Raw genomic sequence first — 20,568 nt, 5'->3', positions numbered from 1 at the left:
CGACCCAAAAAGAGGCGAGAAAAGGTTAGTAACAGTGCTGGCCATTTTCTGCCGAATGGAAGGTGAAACTGAAGGAAGAACGGGTGGAAAAACAGGGTGAGACAAGGCAGGGGCAGAGACAATAGCAGAGGAGGCATCGGGAGGAATAGAAGGAGCATGAGGCAAAATCGTAGAGGGAGCATTAGGAGAAGTAGAAAGTACAGTAGGCAAAATCGTAGAAAGCACAGGTGGAGAAGATGTGGTCAGCGAGCCTGGAGGAGGCTGCACCGTAGGGACAGGAATCAGCTGAAGAACAGCTGGTGGGTGCTGTAGAGGAACAGAAGGCGTAGGTTGCACAACTAAAGGTTGCGGGGGTGCGGTGGCATTTGCGCATAGGGGGGTGGTGAACTTAATAAATGCGACATTAATGGATCTTTTTCAGGCTCTTTTGCTGCCTCTTGCTGAAGAGACGGCAAAACTGGATAACATTTATCTATTACCATTTTATGTTGCCTGTGCAACTGCTCACTCATCTGTTCTTCTTCATTGTCTTTAAACTGCATAGCAGCTTGCATTACTGACATATTCCCTTCTCTCTTATTTTTCTTCGCTAATTTAATTTCCTTTTGTTTGGCCTCCTTACGCCATAGGCGGAAAGAGTCAAACATTGCCGGCCGGGCTTTCTTTTTGAACAGTTTAACTTCAAGGTTATCTAGAATTTCGGTATCAAAGCTACCATATTGGGGCCATTTTAAAACACCATCTTTCCTGGTGTATTTGATCCATACTTCGTTGTATGTGATGGGGCCTACCCCATGTTTCACATATAACTCGTAAGTTGGAGTTCCAACCGGAGGAACCGGACATGAGTCCTCCAATCGGGAGTCCCTATTATTACCACCAAGACAAAACAAATTTCCAAGTCTAAGACTAGGCATTTTCGCTCTCTAGTCTAGTTCCAAACGTCGAAGGATTATCGATTACGATATTTCTCGTGAATACACGAGTCCTTCGGTTTTGGTGCTTGCAAGTACCAACAATTATTCCAAAGGATACCAAAAACTAAGACCAACTAAGGACTGGGAGACGCTCCACTTATACTTAACTGAAATATCGATGACGTCACCAGAAGACTCGTCTCAGTGTTTCGCTCTACCAAACTTCAAGGGTCCAAATCAGGGCGATAGCCAGGGCAGCAGTCCTTTGTAGCCGTCGGGAAGCGGGGAACCTCGCAGCAAAGACCTTCGGACCACGTCGACATGCAGGGGTCGATGAGGTGGTTGGCCGTCCTCCGGAATTTTCACACGAAGCTCCTCACGAACCTCTGGCTGACTGGTACCACTGGAATCGCCCCAAACGTTGGGCGCCAGCTGAGGTACTGGGTTTTTAAGAACCGGCACAGAACCGGTAACCCAGCGGTGTCAGGGTACACCCAGAGACCTCGGGTTCTTCCTGATCCAGACCACAGAAACTCAGAGTCTTCTAGGTGAAGTCAAAGATCGATTTATTGGCTGCAACCAAGGTAACAAGTGTCCTAGAAGTACAACACACAGGAAGTATATTCTCAGGAGACTGCTCGAATTTACAAAGTCAGGCTTCTCTCTTTATACAGAATATTCGGCTTCAGGCAAACATTCTTCGAATTTGCAATATATCATTTACAGGTTTTGGTTACAAAAGGAAAGCAGAGTCATGATGACATGTACATATTTCACGTCGTGCTGCCCATAACAAATCACCTCGCAAGGCCCAACATTTCATCAGATATCGCTGGACGCTCAATAAAAACGGGCACCTCCCCATCATAAAGAAAATGAAGAAAAGGAGTGGAGACAGATGTGAGCGAGATACGGCAGGTGTGCGCGCTGAATTGGTTTTATGGCTTGTTGAGCCTTGATGCTATCTTGCTCGGCCACTGGGAGGGGAACTGACCTAACGAGTTTGGCCTGGGGCAATGGTTCCAATTTGTACAGGTCATAGAAAAGTCGATTAAGGAGTATGTGTCCTTGTGGAATTGAATTCAGCTGGATTAAGGCCTATGTAAAGGGCAACACATAAATGGAAGCCAAGGGTTCAGAACGCAAATGACGATTTTGAGGTGAAATCGTCACTTGAATGTGCTGAAAATATATGTACATGGTGCGGTCGTCATTCTCGGTCTTTTGATACCAAATTCGTCATGTTTCGACGAAGTTTTAATTCTCGAGTCCAGAACGATTATACGAATCCAGAATTTTCAGAACCACAGCATTGGCATCTAGATGTGGGCTCCAAATACCTCTCAGCGAAGATCAAACTCGAGCAAAAAAAGCAGGTTTATAGCATAGTCAGTAGGATTCAGGTGGTGTGAATCTCAAATTCCCCATCTAAAAAGGGGTAAGCTGCAGAGTGGAGGGGTGAGATGACCAAAGTTTTGGATGGACTGATTCCATGAGGAACATGATCAGTACTGATTTACATTAGGTGGGCCTCTGTCTAGAGTGTCACTGTGGGCAAAAATTGATGGATTGGAATGCTACTCTGAGTGACTGCCACTGGTTAGACAATTTGCAAGCATTTATCCCTCCACCTATTTGGTGTTTGGTCACCAGTAGAATGCCCGGAAACTTGAAATTTCACAGCTTTCCAAGCCTACTACTGGCAATATTTGTTAATTCCAAAAAGTAGTACATTTGCACCCAATCAAGGAGTACTTCTGTGGGTGCAGATTACCTATTTGTTTGGTACACCATCACTATATAAATTTAAGTTCACTCCAAACATGTACAAGTTAAAGGTTGTTAGCAAAATGAGAATGAAGAGAAAAACTGACACAGACAGAACAAACCCGATTCCAGGCCCAAAGATCCAACTACCAAGCCAAGAATGCATTTAGGGGTGTCACGCCCCAAGAAATACCCCTCCCCTTCCAAGCTACGTCCCAGCCGGTCCCACCTGGGTCTGGTAGTTCTCTCTGGAGACTACGGTCATGTACAACACAACGGACTGCAGTCCCTGCCCTAAGATTATTTATTTTGAATGCATTTTCGCTGCTCACACTCTTCATCTTAGCTACGAGAAGCCTTGATGGAGGAGTTGTCAAATCAGTGTGTGTAGGTGGGAGCTCCATGCTTCCAGTCCTCGCTTCTAACAAATCAATTCATCAAGTGACTGACGGCCCTATGTACTAAGCTCAAGTTGCAAAAAGAAGAGTGTGCACCAGCAAAATAATAGGATGAGCCGAGCCAAAGGTATGGCATGGCTGTAAGAGTCCATGCACAAGCCAAGCCATGAAAACGTTTGGCATGTAAATTGCGCAACAAACATAATGTAAACATATAATATAGTTTCTTCAAAATTAAAAAAGTGTACTTCTTTAACATGCGTTAGCGTTTCATTTTAGTACATCAGATTGTCACTGCATTGATAGACATTTATTAACAGTTATTGTATTTAAACATGAATTTAGAAACATTAATTTCTTACCCCCCCATGACAATGCCATTAGTGAACTAGGAAACAAGTTAGTGCTCATGTAAGCCCTGAATGTGGCTTAGATTCTTATTATAGATGAAGCAACATTATAATCCATTAAATCAAACATAAGAGGTTGTAGAGCGCACATCTTGGACTCCATTATTTAAAAGTGTGCTCTCATATGGGACAATAAAGAACAAGCATTTACAATGCAACGGTTTCGCCTTTGGAAAAGTTAGAGCTATTGGCAATGTAAAGGACAATGCCATTTATTTATCTGTTTTCAAAACCAACACATAAATACAAATTTTGTCATTTACAATGCCAATAGCTCAAACTTTTCCAAAATGCTTGTTACAATTCTCCTCATATTTGTCAACTTTACAATGCCACCTGCTCACGCTGGACATTGGATTGCACCCTTCCTGCTCAGGAGTCGGAAGAGAGCCCACACCTACTGCCCATTCAATCCATGGCCTCTTGTGGAAAGGTGTCATCATATCCGAGGGTCTTTGTACGCATACAAAGACCCTCGGATATGATAAATTGAAAACTAAAAGTGGAAAATAATACAAAGATAGATCACAACGATTCTACAAGTACTGTTTCATGATTTCTGACAGACTGTGACTACATTACGAGGAGTCTTGTATTGGACAACAATAACACTCCATTATAAAGCCTGCAAATTTTTATGTATTTTGTCACTGTTGTTTGCATGTGAGAAAGGGTGTGTATGTATGTTAGAATGAATGCTCACACTTGCTGATAAGGGGTTCTATTTAGAACATCTATTTTAGTAAATATCATGCACTTGAACAATTGGATGTGAATCGTTATTTAAATGTATTATTTATGTATGTCATGTAAAAGAAAACTGTTGAAAAATCTAAAAATATATATATAAAAGACATTTTTTTGCATAATGAAGAATAAATAAAAAAACAATAAATATGAGACAAGTCTATTGTGTCACCAGATGCACCCTTTGTATAAATAATCGAGTTGGTTGCCAATATTGTTGACTAGTTTTAGGTCATTGAAAGAGGTTTTTCCTGTTTTTTTTTGCTACTTGCTACTCCCACCTCTTGACCGTAAACAAAATTCGGAGTACCCCTGTTATCTTTGCTTAAATTAAATTAGCATCCTTGTTCCCACCTTTCGATATCCATTGCAGTATTCAAGCATGTAAATTAGATGAAACTTCCGATGAGTACATTGCTAAGGCTAGATTGATTAAATGTGCCATTGCACCCCTGTGTAATTGCGCCTGCGGTGTGTAAAGTGAATTCATGTTGCCCGATATTTCTCACATTAGAGTTGGTGTTTCATTTTCAGATAGTATAGCTCGGAAACTGTGGACACGGTTCTCCTCTATCTTTTTATGAGTTGAGTTGTTTAAAAATAAAGCGCAATCTCTGGGACATGTTAGGTTGAATTAATTCACTTTACGCACTGGAGGCTCCTAAAACACGTGCTCGGCTCTGCGCCAAAAAAATCACTTCTTGATAGGGCCCTCGGGTGTTTGAAAGGGCAGTAACAGGACGCCTCTCAAACTCATATCAGCATGCCTATAAGGACTGGGTGGACTGGGCAGAGAGGCAGGAACATGCGGGCTACACCTGTGCGTGGTGCCGCGGTAACGAGCCAAAAACGTGCACCCGGTCTGCGCTAACCCTTCAAGACAGACCACCATGCTATCCGATATCGGTAATTAGCATTGATTAGTACATTTGAATGTATAACAATTTAGACAAGTATCCCAGATACTACACGAATTTTGTTAGCAGTTCGTTAAAAAACGTGCTTGTAACGTTTATTCAAATAGACATTACAGAGAGCCACCTCGCATATGCCCAAAGCCCCCTTTTTAAAATTCCTTAAACACATTTACACCTGTACATCGGTGGTGGTAGGTACTTTAATAGCAAGGCTTTACATTACCTCTGGGTCAAGACTGCGGCTCTGGCAAGGTTGCAGGGCGTGCTCCTACCCGGGGCTACCTCCCCCTTCAGGTACAGGCAGAGGCGTCTGGCCACCCAGCTCCTCGAGTTCTCTGCTCGGCGCTGGTCCCTCCTGAGAGCTGGGGGCGCAGGAGTGCTGCCGGATGCTGCTCTGAGCAGGCAACGCCAGCGCAACTCCCACCTCTTCCCTCCCTGCTCCCCGAGCTGCCTGTCTCCCACCCTCCCCCTGCCTGTCTCTCCCTTCCACTTTGACTCGTTCCGTTACAGCCAGATCCATCATGCCGCCTCGCTCCCGCCCGTCCGTCCCCACTTTATCCTTTGAAAATTCGAGTAGTACCTTCTCTCCATCCTTGGGTGCGGTGCTTTCCCCAAGCTGGACACAAAAAGCAAAACTCCCGAGTGCACAGGGCAGGGAAGAGTCTTACTGCTCCGTCAAACTTACACACTGGCCGCGTGAAGGTTCCCGTTTACTGTACTGTAGGACAGCAGCGTGGACCCTGGGGAGTTGGGACCGCACATACTCTGCAGCGTACGTGCTGGGGGAGACCTCCGCCTCGCTGCCTCGGGCCCACGGCGCGATTTCGAAGCCACGCACAGCTGTTCTCCCGCCGTGCCCTGCGTACCGCCGAGCATCATGTTTATCCACCTCAAATCTCGGGCATGAATCTGAGCTGAACAGCTGTCTGTTACACCCTCATTAGCGCGGTCAGTCCACAGAAACATACCGGCTTTAGAGGGTGAATGAAAGCCAAAATGTGGAATAGTGAGCGCAGCGCTGGGGTGGGAGGCTGGGCTTTACAGCTGTGGTGACCGAGTACTAATGGTGTCAGCATTTCACAACTGCTTTTAATTTTGATGTTTTCTACTGCTGCAGCCTTATCCTAACTTTGGTTACATTTTTTTAGAGATGCGATTTTCAGAGTCATCTACTGTATTTTACTGCCGTTCGAGCAGCACACCTCCGTAATAACGCGGCGTATTAAAGTGATGTTGGCACTCTTCCCGGCTGCCTGGAATTTTATTACACTCTGCAGTTTCCTGGAGCACGCGGAACTCTGCACAAACCTCGCCGCTTCTGTGGAAAGAAAACTAGGCATTTACCATAAGTCTAGCATGAGGTACATCATGAATGCTTCTGTCTGCCCGTGTCTGCGCCGGGAAATGGATCCAAAAAAAACAAGTTAGGTCCCGGGCCGGCAGCCAATCACAGCGCGGCCCGGGGAATGACGTCACAGGGGTGTCCCGGGCCGGCAGCCAATCGCAGCGCGGCCCGGGACAAAGGGGCGGGGCTTAAAAAAAGCACCAGAAACGCCCCCGAATCGCGTTTTCGAGAGAAAGCGCGATTGACAGCCTCTGCCTCCCAATGGCTAGCCTCCATTTATGGAGCTAGCCAATGAGAGGCAGAGGCGGTTCTAACATCACTACTGAAAACAAAAGATTTCGAGCTGGGAGGGGCTTCGCCCCTCGCCAAGTCGAAACCTAAAAAGGAGGCTGTGTGAAATATAATATTGGCCTAGGCTCACACAATTTGGACAAGCAGGGAAGCCGGTATTGAGTCCCTGTTATCTGAATTCAGATTTCGAATTTCAGCCACAAAACATCTTTTTTTGTCTTTTATTCTTGGTGCACGATGAGAAAAACCGACACAAACATATAGCACCAACTATCAAGCCAAGAATGCATTTCTTTGGGGGTGTCTCACCCCCTGAAGCTACGCCCCTGAAACGGGGGGCTCATGGCATCCTAAATTCAGCATTTGTTTTGGGCCCAACTGGAAACTAAAATGCAAAAGCCCCCTTGCCACCAGCGTGTTGCTACTCTGACAGAAAGCAGACTGTGCAGGTGCTACTAAATGTGTCCCAGTGTCAGAAATTTACATTGGCACAAAATAAACATAATTCACTGGGGCCCAAATATTGATAAACCAAAATATATATGCCTAAAAATGAATTGTGTGCCCATACAAAAACACTCCCGCTACACATTCGGGCATATATTTGTGCTCCAGGAAAAGCAGGGCCTTTCTGATAACCGTGGACCACTTGACCAAACACCCCTTGAAAATCCCATATCAAGAGAAATCATACCAGTCTTAAATACTGGGAAGAATATCCCTCACTTTTTCTCTGGCAGAACACCCTCCAAGCATGTGCTTGAAAACAAAATACTATTGATATTCATGCCACAGATCTGAATTATATGACAGGGTGAACCAATATGTAAGAGTGTTTCTCAAATATTTAAGCATATTAATTCCTTTGTATGGGTGCTTTATAAGCATTCAGATTTCTGTTCAGTGTGAATGCAAATCAGCCTTAAAAATGAAAATGGATGCTTAAATAGCATTGGTCCAGTACAAGAAGCACGTGATCTAGGCCATTGCCCCTGTACATAAAGCGCGCGGTCTGGCCAGGTTTCAAATGCTTCCAGTCTTCGGCAAGGAAAACATCTGAGTGTACGGGAAATAAAATATCTGCAGCAGCTGGCCTTGTGCTTCTTCAGAGGTCTGACTCGTAGGCTGGAGCCATGCGAGGACAGCTGACCCATGGTGGCTTCAACATTGAAAGTATTCAATGGCTGGTATTCATGAGTGCCAGGGTTCAGATTGCAGTAGCTTGTGATCCCAGAGCTGTGCCAGGCCCCTTCAACAGTCCAAGTATGGAGCTTAAGCCACATATTATGTCATGTCACGAAGTCCACTGTGGACTGCCATGTGGACAGGGCAGCAGCACCGATGACACTCCCACAACTCTTTTGTCCCTGCCCCACTCTCAGGCGAAGGCACGTTGAGTTTACCTTCAATGGGAGCCTATGGCTGAGGTGCACAAAGTAATCACTTGGCGCCTCATTTAGAGCTTGGTAGACAGGTTACTCCATCACAATCGAGACGTATATCCTGTCCACCTTTTCATAACTCTAGGATATAATGCACTTGTAATAAGGCGGACAGGAAATCAGTCAGGTTTGTGACTGTAACTAATCCGTCAAACCCTGAAACAACAGCTCTGTGAGGCACTGCTCCGATTCAACCATAGTTTCAGCTGTGAAGCACAGATGGAAGGAAGGAACACCGACCGTCGCGCGGCATGGCCTGCTCCAATGCACATGCGCACACACATTCCAGTAGAGCAGACGTACATGCGCAGCATAGCCATTCCATTGAGCAGGCAGCTCGCGTGGCAGTGTGGGCTCCACGTGGGCTGGGCTGGGAAGGAGAGATACTTTTAGACTCTGTGTGCACAGAACCCCCCTCCCCCCAAACAGGATTCCAAGCATCCAACCAACAAATCCTCAGCTATCTTGGGGGTCCAGCCAAGTGCTCAATGAACAGTGGGAAGAACGTTTTGTAATGAAAAGCAGAGTGGATGAATAAATACTTGTGTTTTATCGAGGGAGTTTTGTAAATGCCTGCTGTTCAAATAATGGCAGGGTGCTGCAGTACTAATGAATAGGGCGGAGCTCTGTCGTTATACATATTAGAAGTCAACATAGCCACTCGCTTATTTTAGCTTTTGAAAATCCATTACAATCTCCTTATCAACAATATGAGCACACTTTTGGAAGTGCCATATATCTCCCCCACGATTCATGCGTCATCATGTCGTTTATCTACTCCTAGACTGCCGAGAAACAAAACTGTTCATTGCGTCATAACAAATAAGCTGTAAACAGAGTTACCTATATTTCTACCCAATAGTTGCTCTTAAATGGGAGATTTGGGACTCCGCTCCGCTGGACCCCTGCCTAGGTTACCTCGCTCCCCGGCAGCAAGGCAGGAGCTGAGATTGGACGGCGAGCAGCACCTAGCAGTCATTAGTTTGGGCTGGTGTTTGCAGGGCTGCCCCGGGCCACGCAGGGGGCCCTCCTAAGAGGGCGGCCCCCCTTAGTGCCACAGTATGGCACATAATGGGTCAGCCCTCCAGTGTTTGGGACCCTCGTCGGTTCCCCGTGCCCGTGTCACTTCCGGGCAGGAGGGGGTGGGGGGGACCTTGTACCGGGAAGAGGCCTGGGAATCGGAAGGATATAGGTAAAGATGCCTACCTTGGTGGGGGGCCCTGGGGTGACGATGGCCACACCCAGTGCTGTGGCGGAGTTACAGGGCGATTCAGAGGCTGTAAGGTACAGAAGGGTACTCTCTGCAGGAGCACAGTAAGGGCGCTAAAGCCAAATATCCCCAGGGAGGTCCTCGCGTTGGACCCTGGAGGAGCGACGGCGCCCCGTTAGTCCTACGGGCGGTTGTGGACCTGAGCAACTGGGGGTTGCCTTAATGCTCCGCCCCTCTTAGGGGGGGGCGTGAGTAAGGGGGTGGACTGGTGGTCCACCGGTGGGAGGGGCTATCCCCTCCCCCAAATCTAACAAACACCGGTTGGCTAGGGCCACGGTGAATTTTGGCTCATCAGGTGGGCAGGCGGCGATGGGCTGCCTGCCCTGGGATCGCCCGTAAGATAACCCACCATGTTGGCATATTTGTTATGCTGTGGGAGTGATAGAGGGATGGAGAGTGTGCCGATATTGGCACTATGCCTGTGCTCGGCAAAGGAACCTTTTTCTAAACACCAGCATGCACTCATCCACCGCACGGTGGCGCTGTGTGCCTATTTGTTTTAGTACAACTACTCATAGATGATTTAATATATATATATGTATATATATATATAAATATAACAAAACATCACCTCCAAGAAAGCAATCAGAGGCCAGAGGGGTTTTCACAGCACGGAGACACGTTTATTTTTGGACCAAAACAGTAGCGGCGAATGCATTTCGGCATCTTGCCTTCCTCAGCGCCCTGTACTGCGTGGAGTCCTGCATCCTATTAGCCCAATACTGCTGCTGTAAGTAAGCGTGCCTAAAATGCCCCTCCCCAAATGTTTTAGCACACCTGTTGCTCGTTGCATGAATGTCCCAACTGCAACTCCCAGAATACATCATGGCTATGTCTCCAGGTCGGCGGCATGGGAAGCAAGGAAAACACATCGGTGTAGGCTCGCTGTTATTCTGCAGATAGGTGATGCAAATGTCTCCAGGATAGGATCCAAACGTCCACGATCACCACACCGTGTCCCCCTAAATATATATATATATATATATATATATATATATATATTACCTACTGGCGGTCGCCAGTAGGTATATATAGTTAGGATTTTTTCTCTATGGGTTTTTTGAAAATTCTATGTCTAATAACTTTGGCGTTTGTGGACGGAATTGGCTGAAATTTTCAGGAAAATGGCACATTTTGTTTCTGAGCAGCCCTTGAAAATTTGGGGGGGGTTCGTCCAGTGGGGGCCGAGAAAAAAGGGGGGTCCCAAAACGTGTTTTTAACATTGAGTTTTCCATAGGGCGGTTGGCCTCACTTTTAGCCCGAACGGCTGAATGGATTTGCACGAAACTTGGCAAAATTGTAGGGACTGGTAGCCCGATGTGCCTTTTGTAGGTCTCAATATATGTGCTCCAGTGGATTTTGAGAAATTAACGTTTAAAAAAAGATATATATCTGTAACAGCGGACCGGTTAGCGCTCTGGTTCGCGGACTTTTCGCGCAACGGAGCTTTGTGAAGCGAAGCTGATTGGTTCTCCGGCGTCTGTCAACATTCCAAACAGTCCGTAGCGGCAGCCATCTTGTCTCTCGGTAGGATCGAGAGACAAGAGGAGGTCAAAACAAAGGGGGAAATAACTATAAGGGGGCATAGTAGATCCTCGCTGACCCCCTAGGTTTGATGTGGAGGTTTTAAAAGGGCCCCGCGGGGCAAAAAAAAATAATAAAAATAATAATTGAACGGCTGAATGGATTTGCACGAAACTTGGCAAAATATTAGGGACTGGTAGCCCGATGTGCCTTTGCTAGGTCTCAATATATGTGCTCCAGTGGATTTTGAGAAATTAACGTTCAAAAAAAGATATATATCTGTAACAGCGCTCCGCTTCGCGTAACGGAGGTTTGCGAAGCTGATTGGTCATTCTGTCACTGGGCTATAGTTGGGCTACATCTGGCTGATATTTGGGCTACATTTGTTTTTTTGTGTGTCTGGCGGCCATCTTTGGGCTACATTGGGCTACATTGGGCTTCATTGGGCTACATTCGGCTAATTAGCAAATAGCTCATCGCAAACTAGGAATGGTAAAGAATCGCTATTTATTCCTTAAAGTTCGCTATTTAGGAAATGCAAATAACTTTGATGATACATATGGCGGTTCATCTCTAACAAGATAAGAAGCATAGGGATAGATTTATGATGACTGGCGCATCACCAGGGATGTGTTAGTCATTCTGTGCCGCTGTTCCGTCACCTATGGTGTGCTGCATTTACAATGCGGCGCATCATGGGGCAAAAACAGCACAGATGCGTGATGTATCTGTGCCGTAAAGGTGGCGCATTGCTGGAGTTGTATCGCAAGTGTGATGAAGCTCCAGCAAGGGTCGGGGGTGCCCCTGTCGCAGGGTTTCTGTTCTCACACAGAACTGTGGACAGAGGATTGGAACCTCGGCGAATTAGGGTGTCCCAAAACTCACGTTAGTAATCAAAAACTATTTAGCAAGCTAGGTACAGTGTCACATTGGATATAACAAACTCTCAATGTTTAGACAATCCAGAATATGAACTTATAGTACCTCAGGATACGTGGAACTCATGAACAGTCGGTCGTTATATATTTCTTAGAAACCAGAACATGGAGTTAAGAAGAACACATGTGTATTTGAAATGTTTATTTACTAATGCCGTCTTCTCAGGCGTAGTACCTTAGATAATAAAAGTACACATATTATCAGTAGCAAAATTACCAGCATAGTTACTAGTACATAAAAAGTGAATGGTGATAGTATGTTAACATGCTGTAAATGAATAAGAGTTAGCAACACTTATAAGCAGCCGCGGGCCGTGGAGGGAGTTACGGTGAGGCAGGGAGGCGGGGAGGGGGAGAAGCAGGGTGGAGAATACAAGTACACATATTATCAGTAGCAAAATTACCAGCATAGTTACTAGTACATAAAAAGCGAATGGTGACAGTATGTTAACATGCTGTAAATGAATAAGAGTTAGCAACACTTATAAGCAGCCGCGGGCCGTGGAGGGAGTTACGGTGGGGCAGGGAGGCGGGGAGGGGGAGGGGCAAGGTAGAGAGGGCTCCACCCTGCTTCTCCCCCTCCCCGCCTCCCTGCCCCATCGTAACTCCCTCCACGGCCCGCGGCTGCTTATATCTCACCCTCCCTAATACACATATTATATTATTTGCTAAGAAGGTCTCTTTGTGTTGGTTTAGGGCGTGTCCATACTTTAGTGTCTTAGATTTGAAGGAATCACATCAGCATACACCAGCTCTCTCTTCATGTGAACCGCATCAACTGTTGTGTATGTGTGTTCGGCAAAGCAATATAAAACCCGCCTCATGCCCAGAATTGGCAGAAGTTGCACTTATGTTATGAGTATGAAGTCGTGGAGATCAGACCTCATAACAATTCTGTATCGTGTTGTTCTTGAAACTTTAGCACTCGCTGTACAGATATAGTTTAACAAGTAAAGCAGATAGTAGACCAATAACATATTATTCTCATGTAAACCACGATGAACTACTAGGTGGAAAGCTAAAGCAACAACTAAGTGTCGTGTGCAGAAGTTGCAAAAAAGGAAAAATGGCGTTTAAACCGGTAATGAGCCCATGCTAACTTAACACGGTGTAAAGATATCCAGGACCTAGATGACACCTCCTCATGATCCGGAAACGAACTGAATAAGATAATAGAAGTGCCATCTCATGAGAGCAGATTGCAAGTTTATATGTGGACGGTCCGCAAGGTAAAGCATTAAAAACTAGGAAAATTCAATGCTAAAGAAAAATAAAACAGCCAAGTACTTTATCGAGTCTTAAGCCAATAGGCAAGGTAAATAATAAAAACTTGACAAATAAGTCAATGAATTGTCAATGAAATGCTAGTACTCAGCATATCAAACATGAAAAAGGTCTATGACATAACTGTGTATGCAAAATAAGCTGCAACAGCCTCCAATAGGAAGTCACCGTCTTCATCCGAAAACAGTTCAGCCATCCAATTTAAAAGCGGAAAAGAACATACGTGCTCTCCCAGCACCGGATCCTCTATCACCATCAGAGGACAGCTCGGTGGGTTTTCAAGAAAGCTGTGTTCCAAGAAAGACTGTGCTGCCGCCAGTAAATTCCAGGGACCAAGTAGTCCATGCATCAATGCCACAGCCATAATCCTTTCGCCAGGACAAATCAACTCGTGAGTAATGATAGGAGTCATCAGCTGATTAAAGTCGACGTCAGGAGAAACCGGTCCGCAGAGACACAAATCAATGGCCCAATCGAAATCACAGGTCAGGCAGTGAAATACAGGCTGGACACAGGTGAAGTAGGAGAACCGAAAAGATAATCCATATGCCGTGCTTAATATCGCCAACGGCATTGTGCCATAATATTCTAGCATGCGATTGCGGAACAGTGTCAGCAGCTGCAGGTCGGAGGTTGCATAGGAGGGACATCCATATTTAAAAATGTAAAAAAGCACAAGAGCGTCCGCTGGTAATGCAAGTAAAAATGCAATCCACGAACCAGAGTGGAGAAAATGGAATGAAAGGGAGCAGGGATGACTCCAAAGATTTTCTCAAATGAAGTCACGAGACCACTGGTAACAACTTTAAAAAAGTGTGCCAGGGATTTAGTCAATAGCTCTGTTGATCAGAGTGATGCTTCTTTCTCCGTAGGAAATGAATCCATCGCAAAATACGCAGGTGTGTTTTACTTCACCAAATCTCATTTGTATATTTGGCACCATCTCCCTGCCCTCTGGTCCCGTTACTTCCGGTACAACAGATCTTCTGGCCATAATAGGGAGATTATCTAGGTCGTTCCGAAACTGTGCAGCACTGTAGTTGTTAGGATGCCACCTAGTCATATGGCGATGCATTGTGTAGTTTCCGAAACTGTATTTTTTGTCGGTCCCTCTGGACAGTCTATCTTGACATATAAGGCAAGTTACGTATCTTGCATTTACTTTTTTCTGACCTTTGGGAATTTTAAAAAATTGCCAAATGAAGTTTTCTTTCCGGTGAGACGTCTTGGGCTGCTCAGGCAAAAACTGCCTCTCTTCGTGCTCGTCCTCCTGTTCCTCTTCTTCTTCTTCTTGTTGAATTACAACTTGAGCAGGTGGTCCACTCTTCCTTGGATGTGGTGGAGGTGGTGGGCAAGCACCAGCTGAAGCTACTAAAGAAGCCATTGCTCAGTGATCACAAAGGGTCTTTCTCTCACAATGATGAAAGTCAGAGTGAGGAAAGAAGGAGGGATTTTCATCATTTGGGAAAAACAAGAGTTCTCAACCAATCAAAAGTGTTCATTTTAGATTATATGACCTAGTCTTACATCATTAGGAAACCAAAAGTGAAATGAACCAATGAAAAGTGTTATTACCAAGTCACATGACTTGCTGTGTTTACGTTAAGCGCTTTGCAGGGCCTCCCGGTTTGCTTCCAGAAACCTGCGCTTTGGCACTCGCTTCGCGTACCAGTTCGCTAACGTAGCACGTCATATGACGTATCAAGCGACAACGTGGAACGTCATGCGGACGGGAGGCGTCACGATGTTGTTTTCTAACGCGGCACTTGCGGTAAAGAAACGTTTACCGGCTCGCGGTCTATTTCGCGGCATCAAGGTCAGCTAACGGGAAGCTTCCCGATTCGCGAAGCGGGAACGAAGAAAAAAAAATATTTAAAAAAAAAATTATTCATAAACATATAAAATATATTTTTGGATTTAAAGAAGAATACGTTTTACAGCTACAGATATTAGCTGTTAAAAAACCAATGAAATTCACAGAAAAAACCATAGGTTATAGACCATATATAGTTAGGAATTAGCATTTACAAAACCTTGAAAATTCACTGAAAAAACCATAGGTTATAGACCATATATAGTTAGGAAATAGCATTTAGAAAACCTTATTTTACTCACACAAAACCATTGAAATTCCATATATAGTTAGTTGCACTAACTATATATCGCGCACCTGCAATCCACTGCTGATGATGTCACATATTACATCATTCATGACATGGTCAGTGACATCACTGATGACATCACTGATGACATCTCAAATGACATCACTGATGACATCACTGATGACAACATCCAGTGACTGTATGCTTCTGTAAAGTTAAAATATGTCTTACATATTGAAGAATGAGTGGATGTATAAGTGTCTGGATGAAGGATTTAGTAGGTGCATGACTGACTGTATAAGTGAGTGATTAAATGTGTCTCACTGAGTGCATGGGTTAGTGACTAAACTGTTTTAAATTGTGCATCATTGTGTCTGTTGTTTTGTAATCTGATGCATGTGTTGATCATTAGCTATATGACTAACTATATGGGTTATTGATTAGTTGCCCAAGTATTTGTATGGGAGACTGAGTGTGTGTGTGGGTGTCTGGGAGGTGTATGACTCTGTGCATAGATGTGTGAGCAGTTGATTCACTAGATGTATGGGTTCAAAAGTGCATGTGGAAACATCTGTATGGGCGGTTGACTGTGTGCATGAGTGTATTGGTGAGTGAATGGATATCTCAGTGCTACATGTCAAAGTAAGTACATATGTAAAACACAGTACATGTGATAGTTGACATATATAAATAACTGTGCATAAGAGCCAGTGAATGTGTGAGTGGCTGTATGGATTATTGTGAACTTGTATCAGGGATTGTATAACAGAGTAAATATGTGTTATTATATGTTCCAATAAGTAAGGTGTGTATAACTATATAGTTGAGGAAATCGAGGTGTGATTGATTCTTTGCAAGACTGACTAGGTGTGTGAGTAACTCCATGGATGAGTGACAGTCTGTGAGTGTCTGTTTACACTGAGTGTATCTAAGGTTATATTAGAGTCTGAAGAGGTTCATTGTATCATCACATGAATGATGTCATCAGTGATGTGATCAGTAATGTCAAATGAGATGTCATCAGTGATGTCATCAGTGATGTCATTTGAGATGTCATCAGTGATGTCATCAGTGATGTCACTGACCATGTCATGAATGATGTAATATGTGACATCATCAGCAGTGGATTGCAGGTGCGCGATATATAGTTAGTGCAACTAACTATATATGGAATTTCAATGGTTTTGTGTGAGTAAAATAAGGTTTTCTAAATGCTATTTCCTAACTATATATGGTCTATAACCTTTGGTTTTTTCAGTGAATATATATATATATATATATATATATATATATATATATATATATATATATATATATATATATATATATATATATATATATATATATATATATATATATATATATATATATATATATATAAAAAAAAATTAAACTGGCAGATAGACTGCTGTCATTGTGTCATTGGCATTTGGCAGGAGCTGGAGCGGGGTCAGCTGTAGCAGACTCGCAATCAATATTTTGGGCCTTGGTACTTCATTTTTCCATTTTTTTTTTTTTCAAATTAAGCACTGCATTCCTGCCTAATTAAGGGCCAGACTTTTTGTGTTCAATATCTCACTGTTTTTTGGGACCTGACAAACTATACATTAATTGCCCGATTCACAAAGGTAAACTTACACTTTTGTGCATGTTTCTGATCGTTTGCTATTCATAAAGGTATTTTACAAGTGGTATCTTTACGAGTGCGCAGTTTACGCACATAAAAAGAAAGGACAGTTCTATTGGTTTGTGTGCGAGACTCAGCAGCCTAAATCTACAACTTGTAAAATGCCTTAGTGAATAGCAAACAATCGTAAACTTCCACAAAAATTTAAGTTTACCTTTATGAATCAGGCGCAAACTCTTTAAATAAAAAAAATCACGCCTTATTGTAACTTGCAACATGAAAGTTGTCGTCAGCAAAATGTAATTTAACAAAACCAAAGTGTTGATGTACTTGTAACTGTTCTTATGTAAAGCACTCTGAGACCCACCTGGTTTAGTCTGTGGTGTATATATATCTTCAATATAAATACATAGATAAATAACCTTGAGAGAGGAACTAAATAAAAGACAAGAATACTTCTGGACGAGACCGAAAAATATTACTAAAAGTAGAGAATAAGAAAGTTGGAGGGGAAGTTTGTGGATAGCTTCAGTTTAAAGAATGACATTTGTGTGGGTTTACTCCTAATGATTCTCCATGTGTGTGTCCTGACAGTGCATCACCTGTGGGAAGCCTTTCAAGAAACTGTGGTCCCTCCATGAACACAACAAAATAGTTCACGGCTATGCAGAGAAGAAGTTCTCCTGCGAGATCTGCGAAAAAAAGTTCTACACCATGGCCCATGTCAGGAAGCACATGGTTGGTGAGTATTGACTCAGGGCTGCCACTTTGCTGAATGCGATCAGGAACCAAATGACCAATTCAATGTTTTTCTTTTCACCCATACCTTCCATCAGGTGTGTTATTTTGTTCAATGGTATCAAGGCAGAACTCCAACTCTTAGAACACATAAGGCAGTCAGTGGTGTCTCAAACATATGGGTTGAGGGTCCATCCCATATTGAACATAGAGGTGTATGAGAAGATGGCTTGAATCAGGAAATTTGTTTAATGGAGAGCTGTTGTGTATCAGTTACACAAATATGTGTTAGTTTGTATTTCGTACTTCTTTAGGCTTCATTGTATGTTGCATTCTACATCTTGGGCCAAGTTCACACAACAGCCAAAGACAAATGTCATAACTTTACCATGAAAACACCTTCGTTTAGAGAAAATGTCCCTGCTTTTGTTAGCAATTCACAAAGATTTCCCGGAGAACTCGGTGGAATGTGCAACTGCAGGTTATTTTTAGGAATACTGACATGCACAACTATTTCTGCATACCTAAAAAAAACAGGTTCACATTTACCCATGAAGCAAAATTGCTTCTGCTTTGTGTATAGAAAAACCTTACCTCAGATCACTCTTAATTTTGATGGTGTCCCCTCACCCCCATTACTTACAGGATTTCTGTGTGAGCAAATGCCGTTTGGAAGTACAAAATCTCACCATTTTAAATTCTGCAAATCAGAAATTGCGTTGTGCCCTCATAGCTTATGTTTTTGCCATCTTAGTTCTCAAATGGACAAAAACGTGTGTGTCGTCTGAAAAGGGTTGCTCCTGCCAGCCATTGGACTACCATACTGCTTGCTTATGTGCAGCATAACATTAGGGACAATGATCAGAAAATTGTTTCAGTGACATAACTTATTTCATTTTTACGGTTTAAATTACATTGATTATTTTAATTATCATCAGTGCTGATTGTGTATCATCTATCATAAAAGCATAGGATAAAAGATATGATCTTGAGCAGAACTGCTGAAAGTTAGCGTACATGTCAAAGAATATACCCATGTAGTTTGCATCATGAATAATATAATCCCCAAAACAGGTCTGATCACGAACCATCACTCATTGATCTTACTCATGAATATCTTCTTTTCCAATAATGCCAGCCAAAGGCTATACACATTTCTGTAGATTACTCAACCCACCCGACCCTCACCTCTTTCACAGGTACCCCCACTGCAGCACAAAACATTTAATTAAGTACCAAATATATAATAAACCATTTAATTAAGTACTAAGTCATAACTGAATAATAGCTTCTGCAGCTTCAACCAGTGATCGTTCATTTAACAGCGAAGAAATCATTTCTTAAAATAAAATACATAAATGGGGGAAAAGCAAACAGCATCTAGAGAGACAGAACCTTAAGAGTGATTTTAATCTCTGGTGATGGTTGAAATGACACCTCTTTAAAAAGAGACCATAATAACTGGACATTTCCTCGTTTTGCAGTCAGTCAAATTTTCTTTTGTCAATTCCATGCATTCTTGCCAGGGTGTGGCGAAGCAGCCCATGCGCTCACTAGATGTGCAGCAATGCCAATGATGTTGAATGTATTTTATATTTACTGACTGGATTTTGTGAGCTGAGTCTTCTGTGGAATATGTCACGCGTGTCCTCATGCCTTTCGGTTCTTCTCTTTCCGCAGCACACACCAAGGACATGCCTTTCACCTGTGAGACTTGTGGAAAGTCATTCAAGCGGAGCATGTCCCTCAAGGTGCATTCGCTTCAGCACTCTGGGGAAAAGCCCTTCAAGTGTGAGGTGAGACATCTCAATGTTTCTGGTTCTGTCATCTCTGAAAAAAGTCGTCTCTTTCCCCCAATTCTTCCATCCACTCCAGATCCATAACCTAGCAGAGATCCTGTAATGGTTTGATGTAAGAAATGTATTTTTTTCAAATGTGAAGTTTAGTTCACTGGATTTCTCTTTTAGTAAGACAGTGCTCAAACAGCTCACTTTTATGTCGAGTAAAAAGTAAACAAGTATTGTCAATGTCCATAGGTCTGGCTTTAATATGCTAAAGCCTGTTCTCTCACAGGCACATCACTTACTCTGTAGTCACATTGGCAGAGTCTTCCCTTTCTGGTGAACTTGGAATAGGAGCGAGAAACAAGAAAGAACGTCTGCAGGCTCTGGTATGATGGAATATGAGCCGTAACAAAAGAGTGGGAGAAGGGGAATGAAGCATGAGGGAGGGCACTTGAGATGAAGCTGATAGCTGAGCTAGTTAGGACACGTGCCTTAAAGTGCTTTGGATACCACACAAAGGGGCATATTTACAAGTTAAGTGGCGGAGCGTGTCGTTAAGCCAAGAAGGCTAACGGCATGCTTCGTCACTTTAGAAATGCAGGGCTGCACCATATTTACAAGAATATGCTGCAGCCCTGTGTTTCCCCTTGCGCTAAATTTAGCTACCTAGCATCAACGGAGGCACCCTTGCGCCATAGTGCAAGGGTGCCTGCGTTGAGGCGAGTTATTGTTTATGTGCAGGAATGTGTCCCTTCCTGCAGATAAACAATCTTTAAAGGGAATTTTGTAACTTCTATGTGTGCTGCTCAATGCACACATAGAAGGTACAAAACGCCATTTAAAGATTGTTTTTCTGCAGGAATGGACACCCTTCTGCACATAAACAATCATTGGCGTTTTGCTGTTACGATGTGTGCTGCACAACGCAGCACACATGGAAACAGCAAAAACAAGAAGAAATTGAACATTTCTCCACATTACGCCAGGGTAAGACCAGGTTTTCACTGGTTTTAATTGTGGCACTGCCCCATATTTACTCCACCCTTGTATATATGGGGCAGCGTCAA

General features: G+C 43.6%; 1 protein-coding gene across 2 annotated transcripts in view; it reads left to right on the top strand.

The window, feature by feature from the left end:
- Positions 1 to 20,568, top strand: part of ZBTB47 (zinc finger and BTB domain containing 47) — a 348,552-nt gene that overhangs the window by 243,424 nt on the left and 84,560 nt on the right. For both annotated transcript variants that reach the window (XM_078665312.1, XM_078665313.1), the window contains exons 3-4: positions 17,574 to 17,721; positions 19,398 to 19,513. In XM_078665312.1, the coding sequence (XP_078521438.1) occupies positions 17,574 to 17,721; positions 19,398 to 19,513 (264 nt within the window). The remainder of the gene's footprint in view (positions 1 to 17,573; positions 17,722 to 19,397; positions 19,514 to 20,568) is intronic.

Source organism: Lissotriton helveticus, chromosome 10 (assembly GCF_964261635.1).
Source record: "Lissotriton helveticus chromosome 10, aLisHel1.1, whole genome shotgun sequence".
Classification (NCBI taxonomy): Eukaryota; Metazoa; Chordata; class Amphibia; order Caudata; family Salamandridae; genus Lissotriton; species Lissotriton helveticus.
This window is presented reverse-complemented; position numbering and strand designations above follow the sequence as displayed.